Source organism: Mytilus galloprovincialis, chromosome 14, assembly GCF_965363235.1.
Source record: "Mytilus galloprovincialis chromosome 14, xbMytGall1.hap1.1, whole genome shotgun sequence".
Taxonomy (NCBI): domain Eukaryota; kingdom Metazoa; phylum Mollusca; class Bivalvia; order Mytilida; family Mytilidae; genus Mytilus; species Mytilus galloprovincialis.
Window position 1 is genome coordinate 63,244,551 of NC_134851.1, and position 17,182 is coordinate 63,261,732.

The following is a 17,182-nucleotide window of genomic DNA, read 5'->3' on the forward strand; positions in this document are numbered from 1 at the left end:
TGCCAAATGCAGAAGAAATTATTGAACATCCTCCATCAAAACATATGTGGAAAAAAACAATTGAAAACATCAATAAATGAATACTGGTCTTCAATTTGAACAAAAGAATGTAACACAAAATCTACGCTTAAATATTTATCTCTTCAAAAAGATTAGATCAATAATCCACATAACATTTGGAAATGTGTTAGAAATAACCAATATAACATTAAAAAAAAAAGGCAGAATTGAAATGTTAGCTAGTACATGCTCCAAAGTACTAGAGCAACATTTAGTAAAAATACTATTCATCCAAATTGCAAGCTATGCAATGAATCTGAAGAAACATTGGAACATTTCCTACATTTCCTGCATTGTTAAAGCATAATTGATGTTAGGCAGCAATATATGGATAAATTATTCAAAATACTACGAGAGATAGAAAGGGGTAGTACAACAAATGTTATGATAAATAACCAACAGTTACTATTACTTAAAATTATATTAGACTGCTCAGCACTATACATAATGAGTAATCAGCCAATAGACAAATTGCTAGATATAGAAAGGAAAACACAAGACCTATGCTACCATTTACACATGAAGCGTACACAACTTTTATGTGATATCAAGTGACATGAAAATATAACAGTAATATTAAATATAGTCTAATCAGTCTGCATGGGATGCCAAGCTAACTAGTTCAGTCTATGAATATCAATATACAAAATAATATGATATAATTAAACATTTGCCTTGGCAGGGCATCTATTGGCTAGAAATTACTAGGTTGTAAAATTTATTTATTCATATAGTGGTAAATCAAAGTGCCGCAATTTGTGATGTGTGCACTGATATTTTTTATTAATATCTTTTAATATATTATCAAAGACATTTTAAAAAATTATATTTTTCATATCGTAAATATAGAAATATCCACTTTTTCGGGTATTTAGAATTGTAATACTCAAACGACTTACCTCCCCCTTTTCTCATACCGTCACGGTGACGCAAAACTCAAGTTGAAATAGTGACCAATAGTTAATTTAGTACTATACTGTTTTGTGAAACCCAAAACTCTTTTTCATTCTTTTCTTTATAAATATATACTTCTACAGTTATGCATTTATTGCCTTCTAATAACGATTTTTTTTATATAGGCCTACTATGAGTAAATAAGTTAACGTTGATTCAATGTTGAATAAACGTTCCAATTACAACGTTGAAATGATGAACGTTAATTCAACGTTGAATGTTGGTTTATTCCTGAACGTTGAAAATGTTACGTTGTTTCAACGTTGAATATACGTTGATCACATCAACGTTTATTAAAACGTTGAGTGCCTGCTGGGCATTCAACAAGTGGAGTGCTCCGATAAAACGGAGGTATATACCAGAACAGAACAGAACAGAACAGAACCAGACCAAATGTTTCATAATGATGATTTGATTATTTGATATCTAGAACTTTTATTTTGTTATAATTTAATTTTGGATGTAACGCGTCTTCTGATTGGCTGACGTTATTTTGTTATCAGCCCATTGACATAATTTAGTCATGTGACCGTGACGTCATCAACGTTTTTTCATTGTTTTCTACGGTTTAAAATGGAATAAGTGTTATATTTTTTCTGTCTATTCGAAATAACATATATAAAAAATGTGGTGCACACTGTAAAATAACCCGCTACGCGCGTTATTCAGTGTGCAGCAAATTTTTTATGTTATTTCTTCATAGACAGAAAAAATATTACAGTCATTCCTTAACTAAAAAAAAATAATGATTATGTGATAATATTGACAGAAAATTTTTACGATTATGGACTCCCCCACGAGGGGCCTCTATTTTCATAGTGAAGATATTAAACGCGGAAACTTTTTACCGGAGTTGTTTTTTATTTTTTATTTTATTCATATCCGGTTAAAATTCAGATCTCGGTCTGTTTTCAATGGTTTTCAATTATACATTGTTTTGCAGGACAACGGCATTGTTATGAACAATGACGATTTTAACTGAAGATGTCAGCAGTATTTCTACATGTCGGTCAATGCGGAAACCAAATAGGAAAGGCTTTCTGGAAGAAAACATCACAAGACAAAGCTGTTCATGAAGGGTACAAAAAAATAAAAATCTAGTCACTTCGGCACCCACTGACCCAGTGACCTAGTCAAATTTGCACCCCGTACAGTTATTTCGTCTCCGAGTATTAACAACTTTTTATGTTTTGTGGGTAAACTATTAATGACCTTTTTAACTTATATTTTCTCCTCCATGATAGACCATGTAGACTGTCTGATTGAACATGTTGAATTGGACAGACTTGTCTCCGGGCCAAGTTGTCCAGCATTCTTTTTGTCACCCCTAAAAGAAGTTCCAACTAAAACAGAAACTTTGTTATAAACATGATAAACAATGCCATACTATCCAGCTATCTGTTCCCCTATTTAAACTTACACAACCATAACAAGGGAACTTCTTTTTCATGACTACTGCACAATTGCTAGCATGGCTAGTAAACGTACAAAATTGGTGCAGGAAAAAAACCAAAACAATTTAGATTACAAAGAAGTCTTTTTTTTTATATTAATGGTTATGAATTATGAGATATTAATTAAACAATATAAAAAGAAAATAAGAAACATAAGCCATAAGCATGATAGGGCCTCACCCTTTTATATTATAGTAAAATTTTAAAAACCAAACATTGAAGTGCTGCTAGCTATAATATCATTGTATGTATAGTGAATGAGTACTTCTTTTTAAAATTTCACGAATCTCGTTACTTCTCCATATCAACATGATCAATTTCAAAAAGAAAAGTCACTTCTCCCTATAATTCTGAAGTGCACAAATGTATGTGTGAGCCCTGATAGATAATAGGAAGATGTGGTATGAGTGCCAATTAGACAACTCTCCATCCTGATGCATACCATGCATACATTGATATCAAAGGAGTAAGGATGTGATAATATATATTTTCTGTCTTTTTGTTTTAACATCACCTAAGTCTCTATTTTTTCTATTTTAGACACACTTTTATACACCCTGATGGAAAACAAAGATCTGTACATGTAGATAGTGAACCAAAAGTTGTACAAAAGGCTTGTAAAGGTCTCAAAATAAGGTAAATAAGTACAGAAAATTCACAAATGTTTGCTTGCATTTACTATTGTGATTGTTGATCAATTAACATGCTTAAGACATACATGTTGTACACTGATAAATAGGAGATTTGTTACATGTATTATCATATGATTATTGCAAAATAAGAAAAAAATTGTATCAAGAATTTAAATGCAAGTTTTTATTTTTCTGACACCTGGATTTATGAATTTCATCACAATTTTGACAATAAGTAAAAAAAAGTATGAGATGCTTTAAAAATAAGATGTTGTCTGATTGCAAATGAGACAACTATCCACTAGGGACCAAATGTATTAAAAACAGCAACTATAGGTAACCATACAACCTGCATAAACAATTCCATACCTACATTGCACGCTCTAAATTGCTCCAACATGATAAATGTAAAAAAATATTAATCCATACAAGAATAATGGTCAAGGAATATATGTAGAAAACAAAACAAAAATGATATATATATATTACAGCAACAAACAATAACCATGATAACAACTGAATTATACCAGTGGTATCCTTATGTTTCAATTTAGGCACGCATCCTTTTAAACCTTAAATTTACTAATACTCATATATAACCCAAGATCCATCAAAATTCATGACCACCACCCTTTCAGTCAACCCTGATGATGATCATTTAAAATTTTCTAGGCAGAACATTGCCATTTTTTTATGCTCAATAATATTTATTTTTTACAGAGATGGAAACATTGTATCTGGAAAGAGAGGAAGAGGAACAAACTGGGCATTAGGTAGATATATATATATATATATATATATTGCCATGACTGTGCAAGAGTTGTCTCCCTCTATTCAATTTCTCTTTGGATAGCTGTACATGTATGTAAAATCAAAAAATATTTGGTTGCATTTATGTGTTTGATATTTGAAAAATAGCTGACTGAAACTGCTGAACTGAATTTCACCAAATTTGCAGAAATTCCTTTGCAAAACATGAAAACGTACATGTTCATCAGCTATTTATTTTTTGGTGTGAATTTCCTCTGGCTTATATCACTAAAGTAAGGACATTGCAATATTTGCTTTTGTTGCTATTTTAAGAAATTTTCCTTTGATCTTGCTGAATGATAATTTTCTTTCTCAGTTGAGTCCAGTGATATGATAAATTATCGCTAGAAACTAAGGAGGCACACAGCCATGACAGCGTTGCTAATGAAATTGGTGTTGTCATAGGTAAAATAGCGATAAACAGATTATCATTGGTCATCTCAACTCGATTGTCTTTTTCACTTTGGTTGTACTGGCTCAAGCGATAAAATAAATCTTGTTGAGATGATGAACGATAATCTATAAATACATGTATTATTTGGGGATGATCAGCAGCCCACTTTTTGACTCACCAAGGTTTCCTTGCATGATTTATAGGTTACCATGGACTGAAGAAGAGTGGAGAAGATCACATACTAGAGGATACATCAAACCAAGTCAGGAAAGAAATTGAGAGGTAACAATATTTTTATAGGGGAAAATGGGATAAAATTAGTATTGCTACAGTATAATTGTTATGTTGACCTCATTATTCTCATATTTTCATCTGTTGATCAGAATACAGTTTCTTTTAATAATGCATAGATAAAAGAAAGGTGGGGTCATTTTTATTTTGACAGAACCCAAATAAGTATAAAAGTATTGGGCCTTCAGAATTACCTAAATATCCTTGAAGTCCAATGGACAAGTACTGAACTGTAACACAAGGTATAATTTGCTGACTTGATGCTGATTTTCAAACACAAGGAAAAAACTTTTATAAAGTAATGAAGGCTAAAATGTTGCCAAAAGTAATTTTCTTTGACATATGCCACTAATACTTGTTTAGGTCAAAAGGAAATAATCAAAGTAATATTGTCCATTTTAAAAGAAAAAGGTGATAGATACCCAAGGGATAGTCAAATTAAAAATCATAGAAAAACTTGCCATGAAAAAAAAGTCTTCAAAACACATCACAGAAAAAACAAAAATTGTGATTCTTTTCTTATCAAATAATTTTCAACATTCAACTTATATTTGGTTTCTATTGTTTTTGCAGTCTGTACAGTTGGCCACTAGTGGGAATTTGTGGGTAAAGGCAAACCAAGATTTATAATGTAAACAAAATGTTTATTTTCATAGGCTTGGTTGCTTACTGACAAAACCGTAAAATAAATTTTCTGCTGACATTGAATTCCAAGAAAAGTGGTGCTCAAAAAAATGTATTGATCTGCAGTATTTACTTGTTGAATCAGTACGTTGTATAACAATATAGCAATATATACTAATAATACTCTAAAATCAAAAACCTTTAGATGTCAACAAAATCTGGCACAGTAAGTAAACAGGTGCATTAACAGTATGTCAAAATTACCCTGGTTCTCTAGAAGTTTTCTTTTTACAGATGTGACATGTACAGTGGTTGTATAATGATGCACAGTTTGACAGGTGGTACTGGTTCAGGTTGGTATTTGTATGTATGTAGGTACTATAGCTCATGTAAATAAACAACATTTTGTTATCTCCCCTTGTTTTGTCCTTTGAATGTATATTGTTCCTGATTCCAAGTTTTATCAATGGTGACCTAAGCCGCACCCTGTGTGCCCTCATCAGCACCCTTCTGCCCTGACTCCTTTTCCCCAAAAAAACGTGTGCTGTTTGGCATGTACTGGAAAATTGCCTTTTGTCTCATCATTTTCTTTTCTCAAAGTTAATTACATATATAACACCTGGTGATTTACCCCAGGTTAATCATGTCATTACAATCAATTACAATGGATAAGACTTCAAAGGTGTTAATAACTAGGTAATTTAATCAAGACAATGTACCTTGTTGTCATAAATTTAATGAATATGTCAGCGAGTGTTTTTAGCTTGGGTGGGGATTATAATTTCTGATCTTCGGTCATGGAAGTGTGTAAAATTGAAGACTTTCATTACTTTAGAATTGAATTTAAGTCATGAAAATACAACTATAATGCCTTCACAGAAATGCCCTTCATTATAACTTTGTCCATTGTAAACGTGTTGGAAATTAATTATGGAGTTATTTCCCCTGATTTAGCTTATTACATTTGTGCTCCTAAAATATTATCTTTCATTGACAATAAGAATAAAGTAACAATTGAATACAAAATTATATAATAATGTTAATTTAAGTATCAAAAATTTGTTTAAACATACAAAAATAAATAAATTGCAAATTAGTTTTGATAATAATAATTTTATTGATGCAGGGACATATTATATTGAAGAAGTTGTCTTTGTTCATGTGATAGGCTTAACAGCCAGTATAGTACAGATGGATGATCAAAAGTTTGAAATATAAAAAAAAAGATGTTAAAAAGTTTGAAATTTGTAAAGGGATAATAAACTGACTTACAAAAATATTTATTGCAATTTAATTGACAATTCACAATAATCAATCAAGTTCTATCTAGAAATTGTTAATATAGAATACAATGAAACACTTAATGTCTGAATTAAGTTGTTAATCTGTAATCCTTCATACTTGGGTTAGGTGTAGCTAAATTATACTAAAAAAAATCTTAACACGAACAATGAATACAGTTTAGTAGGCCAAACTCTAGCTGAAAATTTTAAATAAAACAACTCTCAATGAGATGTTTAGTTAATGCTGTTTTTTTTTTTGAAAAAGGAGAGGGGGTTATATAATTAAATACTATTTGGACTCTTTTGGTTATTAATGGTGATGTGATGTATGAACCTGTATTGCTATGTATAAAAACCGTGTAGTATTGACGACTGTTCCAATGCCAATTTTATTGAATAAATACTCAAAACAACAACTGTTAAAATATCAACGTTATTGTCAACATATACAGTAAAAAAAACAATATGAACTTGTGATACACACAGAAACGTAGTAAAAAGATTAGCAGGGCCTTTCCTATCATAAAAAAGTGCCCTGCTCTCCTCTGGCACCTTGCCCCTTTCAATTTCTACCTGGAGCACTGATTTATTCAATATTATCTATTGTCATGTAAAATAATTAGACAAAGGGAGACAACTCAAACCAATCACAAGGCCTTATGATTTTCCATTTGTTGTGTTTTTTGTGATTTGAGGAAATATCAAGCTCAATTTTATAGAGATCTATATATTCCTAGAAAGAGATTATCCAATTCGCCGTTTCAGAACCTAATGCAATCTTGGAAATATTTGTGAAAGCGTACACCAAAAAGTTGTGATTGGTTTAAAACGTGATTAACATTAACAATTCAACAAATGACATGACATTAATTTTATTTTGATGTACCAACAATCAGATTACCTATAGTCCTCTTTATTCTGAAAATGAATAATTACTACTGTACTGTTGGGATCACTATAAAACAGAACCCTACATTGATTTCTATATTTTTTTAATGTTTTTTAGGCTTAGGATCTTGTCTATGTGAGGCCATGAGGGAGGAATATCCCATGAACCACCTGATTTCCTGTACTGTGGCGCCATGTTTGACAGGAGAAAGTCCATTACAGAACTATAATGCTTTGCTAACACTGTCATACCTTCAAAGGTAAAATTACAAATAATATTTGGGACATTTTATGATTAGCTTAAAATCTCCTAAATTAAACATAACATCATTTGAATATGAACTTCAAGGAATATCAGGAACAAGAAAAACAAGAAAACAAAACCTTGGAATAGATTTGGTTTAAGAAATTCAAAATTTGAATGCAGAAAAATCTTTAACAGTTTTTTGTTTCTTTTTTCTTGGCCGTTTCTTCTATTTCTACATTTTGATATATATTTTTTCAACTATTCCTAGATATTTTATCAAATTTATGGATATTTTGTAATTTAAGTGATCTTTTACAAATGCAGTTTTTATTTCAGAAATATATTTATAGACCATTCCATTTCAGGAACACTGACTGTGTTGTACTGACATATAACGATGATGTCCTCGGAAAACTGCAGAGGAAGATGGAGAGTGTATCTTTTGAAACCATGAACACCTCTATAGCCTCTGCTCTCGGGGGAGTGTTCCTGCCCACAGATACCATGACACCAAAAAGGTTAGATTCTCTACCCTTACATAAAGTGTCCATGTTTCTTTTGATACCATGAACACCTCTATGGCCTCTAGTCTAGGTGGAGTATTCCTGCCCACAGATACCATGACACCAAAAAGGTTGGGTTATCTCCACTTACAATTAAAAGGTTTTTTTAATATTACTCTTTTATGTATGAATAATAAAAACAAAACTATAATTTCATGAAGTATACAAATACCTAATGTTTATTTGGTGGAGTACCAAAAACATTTGACTTGTCTGTTTTTAAATTAGAAAAAAAATTGTATAATACTGACATGAAAAATAGTTTGAATTGTCTCCCCTTACTCATAAAATATTTTTTTATGGTACCTTCTTAAAAAGATTAAAAAATAAACAGTTTTTCAGCATAGAGATTTGTTTTATTTCACCTTTCTTAATACAGTAAAAAAAATCACACTATACACAAATTCTTAGAAATAGTCCCTACAAAGGGGCATACATATATTCTTCCCCAAATCTATACGTCATAGTCATATGCTTACACTTTCAGGTTTGATGCAATCATTTGTTTTAGAAAAATGTGTAGGAAATAATAACCCTTTTAAACAAGCTAAATGATGTCCCTTATTTCACAAACAAGGAATGGATTGCTTCCACTTATGTTAAAGGATGTTTAGTAAATAGTCTCAAAACTGTAAACATGTTCACTTGCTTACAATAATTTAAAAGGCTTGGTTGTCTCCCCTTGCATTAAAAATGAAAAAAAAAATGTTGTCCCCTCCTCTTAAAAGATTTGATTCCTGTTACAAAAAGTTTTTAAAAAGTTTTGATTGACCCCTAGCTAGTAATCGAACCAAAATATGGTGTTTAAAGTTTTTTTCACAAATCTACAATAAAATTGTAACATCTTTCCTAAACAATGTTGATTAACTATGGGAAACAAATTTAAATTTATAAATTGATTTGCCTGGAGCTTACATGATATAAAACGTATTTCATGTAACATATGATAAAACTAGAAAGCAGAGTTTAGAAGCTTAAGAGGAGTTAATCAATGTATGCATAACATTTTTGTGTTCTAATTGAAAGTTCATATTTTTTATTATTTTAGTGGACCAAGTATTGGTATTGAACCTTGGGAGATGATAAGATCAGTTTGTCCTCTTCCAGCAAATAAATTTGTACAGGTCCATCATATAGCTAAGAGGCAAGTTAATTATTAAAGTCAAACATTTACTGTTAATTCAGAAATTAATGAGTTCATTTATTGGTGTGATTCTTGATGTTTCGGAAACAAATACAAGATTATTTGTGCTATTTCAGGATAATCTGCAAATACAATACATGTATATGTATTTGATATCAAAATGTGATTTCTAATAATTACAAATCTCATGCAGTCACTTTATTTGCAGTTATAAATATCTCACAATTGAAACCTCACAATAATTGTTGAATTTACCGTATCTACAAGCACCTTCTTGACCTGATAAAACTTATCTGATAACTATTGAAAAATATTATTTTTGAAAGGATGTCTAAAATAATTTGCATGCATTTATTATTGCGATTTTTATTTTGCGTTATTGAGAAAAATCCTGTTTAATTCATATAAAATATTTCTAAATGCAAGTTTAAATGATTGCAATTATTACCTTGTCACATTTTTCGCAAAAAATAAAAACATCGCAATAATTTCTGAATTTACTTTAGTAGTTTTAGCTTCACATATAGTGGTGCTCCAATTTATAGGAGATGTACAATACTAATCAAACATTTTTTATTTTTACTATTACAGTAAGCTGTCTTGGGCAGGACTACAGAAACAGATGAGTCAAGGCATTAGACGACATGATAGCAAAGGACATGTAGTATCCTTATATATGATGAGTATCAGGGTCACAATTAGGTTTACAGAAAAGATAATAATAGGAATAAAGAGGGGAATACAGTAAAATAGGCAGAAAACTAGAAAGGCTGACTATTTGATTGATAGAGCTGCAATTTAAAGAATAGAGAACAAAATATAAAGTGGAAGTGAAATGCCTAAGAAAATTAAAGAAAACAAAAATGAAGGACATGTAAAATAGAAGTTGTGGTATGATTGCCAATGAGACAACTCTTCTCTAGACCAAATAACACAAAAAATTACAAGTTTAGGTCACTGTACTGCCTTTCACCAATGTGTAAGCCCATACCGCTTTGTTAGCTTTAAAAGGCCCCAAATTCACAAATTATGTGCTGTCTTATGAGACCACTTTTTATTATGTCCCATTTATTGGCATTATGTTTTCTGGTCAGTGCGTCCAATCGTCTGTTTGTCTGGCTTCAGGTTAAAGTTTTTGGCCGAGGTAGTTTTTGATGAAGTTGAAGTTCAATCAACTTGAAACTTAGTAAACATGTTCCCTATGATATGATCTTTCTTATTTTAATGCCTAACAGAGATTTTACCCATTTTCACGGTCCACTGAACATAGAAAAGTCAGATGGGGACACAATCTTGTTTATTCTCCCTTGGGAGGTCTCGTAAAACAGATTTAACTAAACTGTATATTATTTAATGGATTTAAGAAGAGAGAAATATTCATTCATTTTCCTTATACAGTATCAGTTTGGTAGTATAGGTAATGTAGTGATAGCACGAGGTGACAGTACAGAGACATTTTACCCCCAGATGACACAGGGGCTGGAGAAAAAGTTCTGTAAATCTTTCAACACTGTCAGCTGGAATCCCTTCCCTATAGATATTTGGACTGGTGTGTGTAAAAGATTATGTTTATATAGCATTGACAATTACATTTCGAGAGATATGATTATTTAATTGTGTGGTTATGCAGAGCTCTGCATACTATCCTATAGAAAATATGTCATTCTTTGAACATTTAATTCTTGGTTCCACTGTACCCACAAAATCAACAAAAATTGGTACCCAACGAATAATAATGAATCCACATTACGTATACACTGAAATTTAAGGGTGTCTTTTGAGAGAACACAAAAAGAATAAATGGCAATTCAGTAACTAAAAATGTTCTTGTCTTTTTATAGGAAACCATAATAGTATATGTTGATTAGGTATAAAACAAAAATTAATCAACTGTTGAGGAAAGTTTTCTTAAGGAGAGAAGTATGCTCGTCTTCTTGTTTTTCTTTTTTTTTTATTAAGAATGGATATTGTGACGTCACAATTTCCATCCATAAAGAATGCATAATACAAATTCATATGATGTATGAAAAACATAATTATGATCTGACAATACATACATGTGCATTATGTGGCAATAGAAGTTTTATCATATATCTTCAATAATTTATTGTTTCAGCCAAAACTAACAGTATCGGACCAAAAGACACAGCTTCAATAACAGTAGCATCTAACTCAGAGTCAATAGTAGAATACCTTGAGACTGTCTATGAAAGGTCAAGGGTTAAATTTGCTGCCAAAGCTTATCTCCACTGGTACAACAAGTATGGAGTAACCAATGTAAGTAGGATAATGTTTAGATATTTATATTAATTTAATTTTGGATGTAACACATCTTCTGATTGGCTGCAGTGTTTTGTCTATCAGCTCATAGATACAATTTTGTCATGTGACTGTGACATGCATGGTCAAAGTTTTTTCATGATTTGCTCCAGTTTGAAATTGAATTAGAAGGAATGTCTGTAACTATGCGGGTAAATCATTTGTCATAGACAATCACTCACCTTATATCAACTTGTTTATGACCTTGACACTGTATTTTCATAGAGTTTTATTTATGAATTCATTAAAAGTACAGGTTAGCTGATTTTTTTTACCTCATATGCTCCAAATTGAAACAAAATGAGGATTTTACCCTGAATATTTCATTTGGAACAGTTGTAGGATTGCAGTTTATTAAGCATAACCAAACAATAAGTTCAATAAAAAGAATAACAAATCAAAGAATTCAAGTGTAGAAAAAATTCAACTCATGACCAAACATCAAGGGTAATTAACTCATGCGCTTGAATATTATTGAAAATTTTTTTGAATTTTTGAATTGGTTATTCTATAAATAATAGTTTATTAATTGTATCTGTTCAAAGAAAAACTGAGAATGGAAATGAGGAATATTTCAATCAGACAACAACCTGACCAAATGGCAGATAACAGCCTAATGCCACCAATCGGTCTTCAATGTAGTGAGAAAGTCTTTTTATGATCTCACTTTCATCAAAAATGCTCAAAGTCAAATATTTGAAACCTATGTATGTGTTAGCATGGAAACACTATTGAGCTATATGACAAAAAGTGACAATAGTTAATTTACACATGTCTAATGTCTAAAAGGGGCCTCACCTTAGTGGCTGAGTGGTATAAGAAGTTACTACTGTAACCACTAGCTAGTCAACACTTAGGTTGTGAATTTCGAAACTGGTGCACTAGACTATAATCTTAATTGACTAGGATTATCAGCTTCCCTATCAAAGGTCAGTGGTTTTCTCCAGGCACTATGGCTTCCTCCAACATTAAAAACTGGCAATCATTAAATAGCCCAAATGTGGTGCTAAAAACTGGCGTTAAAACACAAAAAAAACAAAAAATCAAATCAAATGTCTAATAATTAATCAATGATAACAGATATAAGGCTAATCACGGGAAAAACACAGAATAATAAAGTAGTTGCTTTTGATATCCTGGTCTGAAATCATTTCAAACAGCAAACCTGAACACACTTAAATGCATTTTTGTCGAGCCTGCAACTTTTGTTGCAGAAAGCTCGACATAGGGATAGTGATCCGGCAGCGGCGGCTACGGCTATGACGGTGGTGCTAGCTAACTTCTTAAAAGCTTTATATTATAGAAGGTTGAAGACCTGGATGCTTCATACTTTGTATATAGATGCCTCATTATACGAACTTTCTGTCAGTCACATGTCCAATGTCCTTGACCTTATTTTCATGGTTCAGTGACAACTTGAAAAAAAAAGTTAAGATTTTTGTAATGTTAAATTCTCTCTTATTATAAGTAATAAGATAATATTTGGTATATGCATACCTTGCAAGGTCCTCATGCACGTCATACAGTTTTCAATGGACCTCACCCTCATTTTATTGATCAGTGAACAAGGTTAAGTTTTTGTTGTCAAGTCCATATCTCAGATACTATAAGCAATAGGTCAAGTATATTCGGTGTATGGAAGGACTGTAAGGTGTACAAGTCCAACTGGCAGGTGTCATCTAACCTTGACCTCATTTTCATGGTTCAGTGGTTATAGTTAAGTTTTTGTGTTTTGGTCTGTTTTTCTTATACTATATTCAATAGGTCTACTATATTTAGTATATGTAATGATTGTAAGGTGTACATGTCCAGCTGACAGGTGTCATCTGACCTTGACCTCATTTTCATGGTTCAGTGGTCAAAATTATTTTGTTTAGTTTTGGTCCATTTTTCTAATACTATATGCAATAGGTCAACTATATTTGGTGTATTGAAATATTTTATGATCTTTGTTAGTCATGCAGGTTTCATTTCACCTTGACCTCATTTTCACGGTTCATTGGTCAGTGTTAAGAATTTGTGTTTTTTCTTAATTTATAAGCAGTAGGTCAACTATATTTCTTGTATGGAAGAATTGTAAGCTGTACATGTCTGCCTGGCATGGTTCATCTGACCTTGACCTCATTTTCATGGTTCATTGATCAATGTTTAGTTTTCTTGGTTAATGCTGAGTTTATGTGATAGTTGTAGTAAAGCTTTATATTTAGGACTATCAACATACTTTCAATGATTAGTAAAGAAGGCAAGACATTTCAGTGTGTGCACTCTTGTAATTTAAAAAAAAGTTTATTCAAAATGAGTATTCAAAGGAAAATACAATATATCATAACAGCGTAAATTTATTAAGATTTTTTTTTTATCTTTTTCAGGAGGATTTTGAAGAAGCATTTGATGTTGTAGAAGACATTATACAGAATTATAAAAGTTCATTTTCATAAAATAAAAATGAAATTTTTAATTTTTAATTTTTTATGATCATCAAAACAAATGTGTGTTTTATGTCTTTATGTTAATTGTTGTTTTTGTTGAGCCTGACTTGTATAGCAGAAAGCTAAACATAGGGATAGTCATTCAGTGGCATTTGCTAACCTATACCTGATATTATCATACCTTGCAAGGTCTTCATAGATATAGGAAGATGTGGTGTGAGTGACAATGAGACAACTCTCAAATTTAAAAAAGTAAACCATTATAGGTCAATGTAAAGCCTTCAACATGGAGCCTTGGCTCACACCGAACAACAAGCTATAAAGGGCCCCAAAATTACTAGTGTAAAACCATTCAAACGGAAAAAACCAACAGTCTAATATACATGTATAGAAAATAAAATGCCTTTCACTTGACCTGCACCTTATTTCATGGATCAGTGAGGTTAAGTTTTCTGGGTTATGTCCATATCTCAAATACTATGAGGAATAGGTCTACCATATTTTGTGTATGGAATGATTGTTTGGTGTACATGTCCATTTGGAAGGTGTAGTCTGTCCTCGACCTCATTTTCATGGTTCAGTGGTTAAAGTTAAGTTTTTGTGTTTTTTTTTATTCTGTATGCAATAGGTTAACTATATTTCTTGTATGAACATATTTTACGATATACATGTAAGTCTGACATATTTTATTTGACCTTGACCTCATTTTTATGGTTCATTACTTAATTTTTAACTTTTGCTTTTTATTCTGTTTTTTTCTAATACTATTAGCAACAGGTCAACTATATTTTGGTGTGTGTGTCTGTCTGGAAATTATCATTTGACTATTATCTCAATTTCATGGTTCATTGGTCAATTTTGAGTTTTCCTGATTCAGTTTGTTCATAGATACTATATGCAAAAGGTCATTTATATTTATTTGTATAAAAAAGAAGATGTGGTATGATTGCCAATGAGACAACTATCCACAAAAGACCAAAATGACACAGAAATTAACAACTATAGGTCACTGTACGCCCTTCAACAATGAAGCATGTTATGATTGTAAGATGTACATGTCAGTTTGGTAGGGTTCATCTGACCTTCGCCTTATTTTCATGGTTCATTGATCAATATTAAGCTTTCCTGGTTAGGTTTGTTTCTTCGATGTGCAATATATCAACTATATTTAAAGTATATTTAATTGTAAGGTGTTTATGTAATTCCAGTTTGGTTTATCTGACCTCATTTTCTTAGATCATGTCAAATTTATCTGATAGTTTTAGTAAAGGCTAGATTTATATTTAAGACAATTAAAATAATATAAACTGTTAGTAAAGAAGGGGAGACATTTCAATATGTGCACTTGTGTTTGTATAATCAAGATGCTTAAAACCTGCTATACAGGCATACATGACAAAGCTTCTGTCGTTTGTATGTGCATTGTGGTTGAAAACAAAATATTGTTTTGTATGTAAAAGAGAATCTACTAAAAAGGAACATTCAAACATGCAAATTTCTCACTTATTATCTGTAATTTAGATTTTAAAGTATTATGTGGAACTATTTTTTGTGTAAGGAATACTCGCAAGGTTTACATGTATGTCTGGCGTATATTAGTTTCTCTGACCTTGGCCTCCTTTTCATGGGTTCATTGACAACATTAAGTTTATGTTATACAAGTAGTAAAACTTGACCTTTACAACTGTCAACATTAAATATATCATAGTTAATAAATCACGTGAGCCATTTCAGCCTGGGCACTTTTATCTGTAAACTATAAAAAATGTTGACTGATCCAAAATGGAGGTCCAATTTAATATTTTCACTTTTTGTATTGATCAGAGTTGCATGCCTGTAGTAATGTCATCTTCTAAGATACTATATCCAATAGGTCAACTATATTTGGTCGGTGAAATGATTATTAGGTGGTCATATCTCAGTCTGTCTGACAGGGTTCCTTTGACACTGACAACAAAGTCATGGTTCATCAATCAATATTAAATTGTGTCGGTTTGGTTTGTTTCTTTTATACCATGCGTTACAGGTCATGTATAGTGTATTGGATGGTTAAAAGGTGTATATGTATGTCTGGCTTGGTTTATCTGACCTTGATCTCATTTCCATGGATATTTAATAAGTAAACTCATAATAGATACCAGGACTAAATTTTGTATTTACGCCACTCTATACACGTTTCGTCGACTACATACTCATCAGTGACTCGAGAATCCAAAACAATTAAAAAGGCAAAAAAAAAAAAACGAAGTCTAAGAGCATTGAGGACCAACATTCCTAAACGTTTTGCCAAATACAGCAATATATATAGGCTAAAACTTTTACTTGGTTCTAGACTTACTCAAATAATAACTTAAAGATTTAATTCGAAATTCAACTTTCACTCTAACTCGAACTTGATCTCAAACACGATTGGTAGTCAGTCTCATCTTGATGCATTGAATTGTTTAAATATTCGAATAAGCTCTCGCTGCAATCTGGGAACAGTATATCTTATAAATGTTCCTGCTGCTATATAGCATTTGTGTGGTCGTACGGCGTAAAGCACACACCAATCAATCGTCTTGATGTATCGTGAAATGTTGAAAGGTATGTAGTCCAGCAGATAGGTGAATAATTGTGCACTTTGTGTTAAAAGCATAAAATTTGGTAGAAACATAGTTTGGACCATTCTAAACAAAATTAGATATGGAGGCAAGCTTGATTTTATCCACTTCCGGTTTTATCATCAAAATGGCGGACATACATTTAATAACTGAATAATGGTTATTTAATTCTCACAACTGGTAGCCAAAGTTTGCTTTGTAGACTATAATATTATTGTGTATTCATGGTTTGAAATAATGTATCATTTCTTTGAAACCCTCGGGGTATTTTATTCAGAATTATGTCACTTCTGGTAAAAAATATCACAAGAATTAATAGTGGTTTCGACAATCAGAGTACTAGCAAGGGTTGCGTTCAATATCGTAGCAGCTACATAGGGGTACGTAGATTTCTGACTATTGAACGTGTAGATATTGATAGAAGCTACGCTAGCTACTAGTTCTGCAGACAAACATCTACGTAGGCTAGCTGCTACGATATTGAACG

At 31.6% G+C, this 17,182-nt stretch overlaps 1 protein-coding gene across 1 annotated transcript; it reads left to right on the forward strand.

Annotated features, from left to right (window-relative positions):
- The first annotated feature begins 1,907 nt into the window (after positions 1–1,907).
- On the forward strand, positions 1,908–14,121 carry LOC143059609 (tubulin delta chain-like). The gene is made up of 12 exons (XM_076233126.1): positions 1,908–2,093; positions 3,009–3,104; positions 3,821–3,873; positions 4,508–4,586; positions 5,514–5,572; positions 7,509–7,650; positions 8,003–8,155; positions 9,249–9,344; positions 9,936–10,008; positions 10,749–10,893; positions 11,461–11,621; positions 14,033–14,121. The coding sequence occupies exons 1-12, from the start codon at positions 1,999–2,001 to the stop codon at positions 14,099–14,101; spliced, it is 1,221 nt and encodes a 406-aa protein (XP_076089241.1). The 5' UTR covers positions 1,908–1,998; the 3' UTR covers positions 14,102–14,121.
- The last annotated feature ends 3,061 nt before the right edge of the window (positions 14,122–17,182 follow it).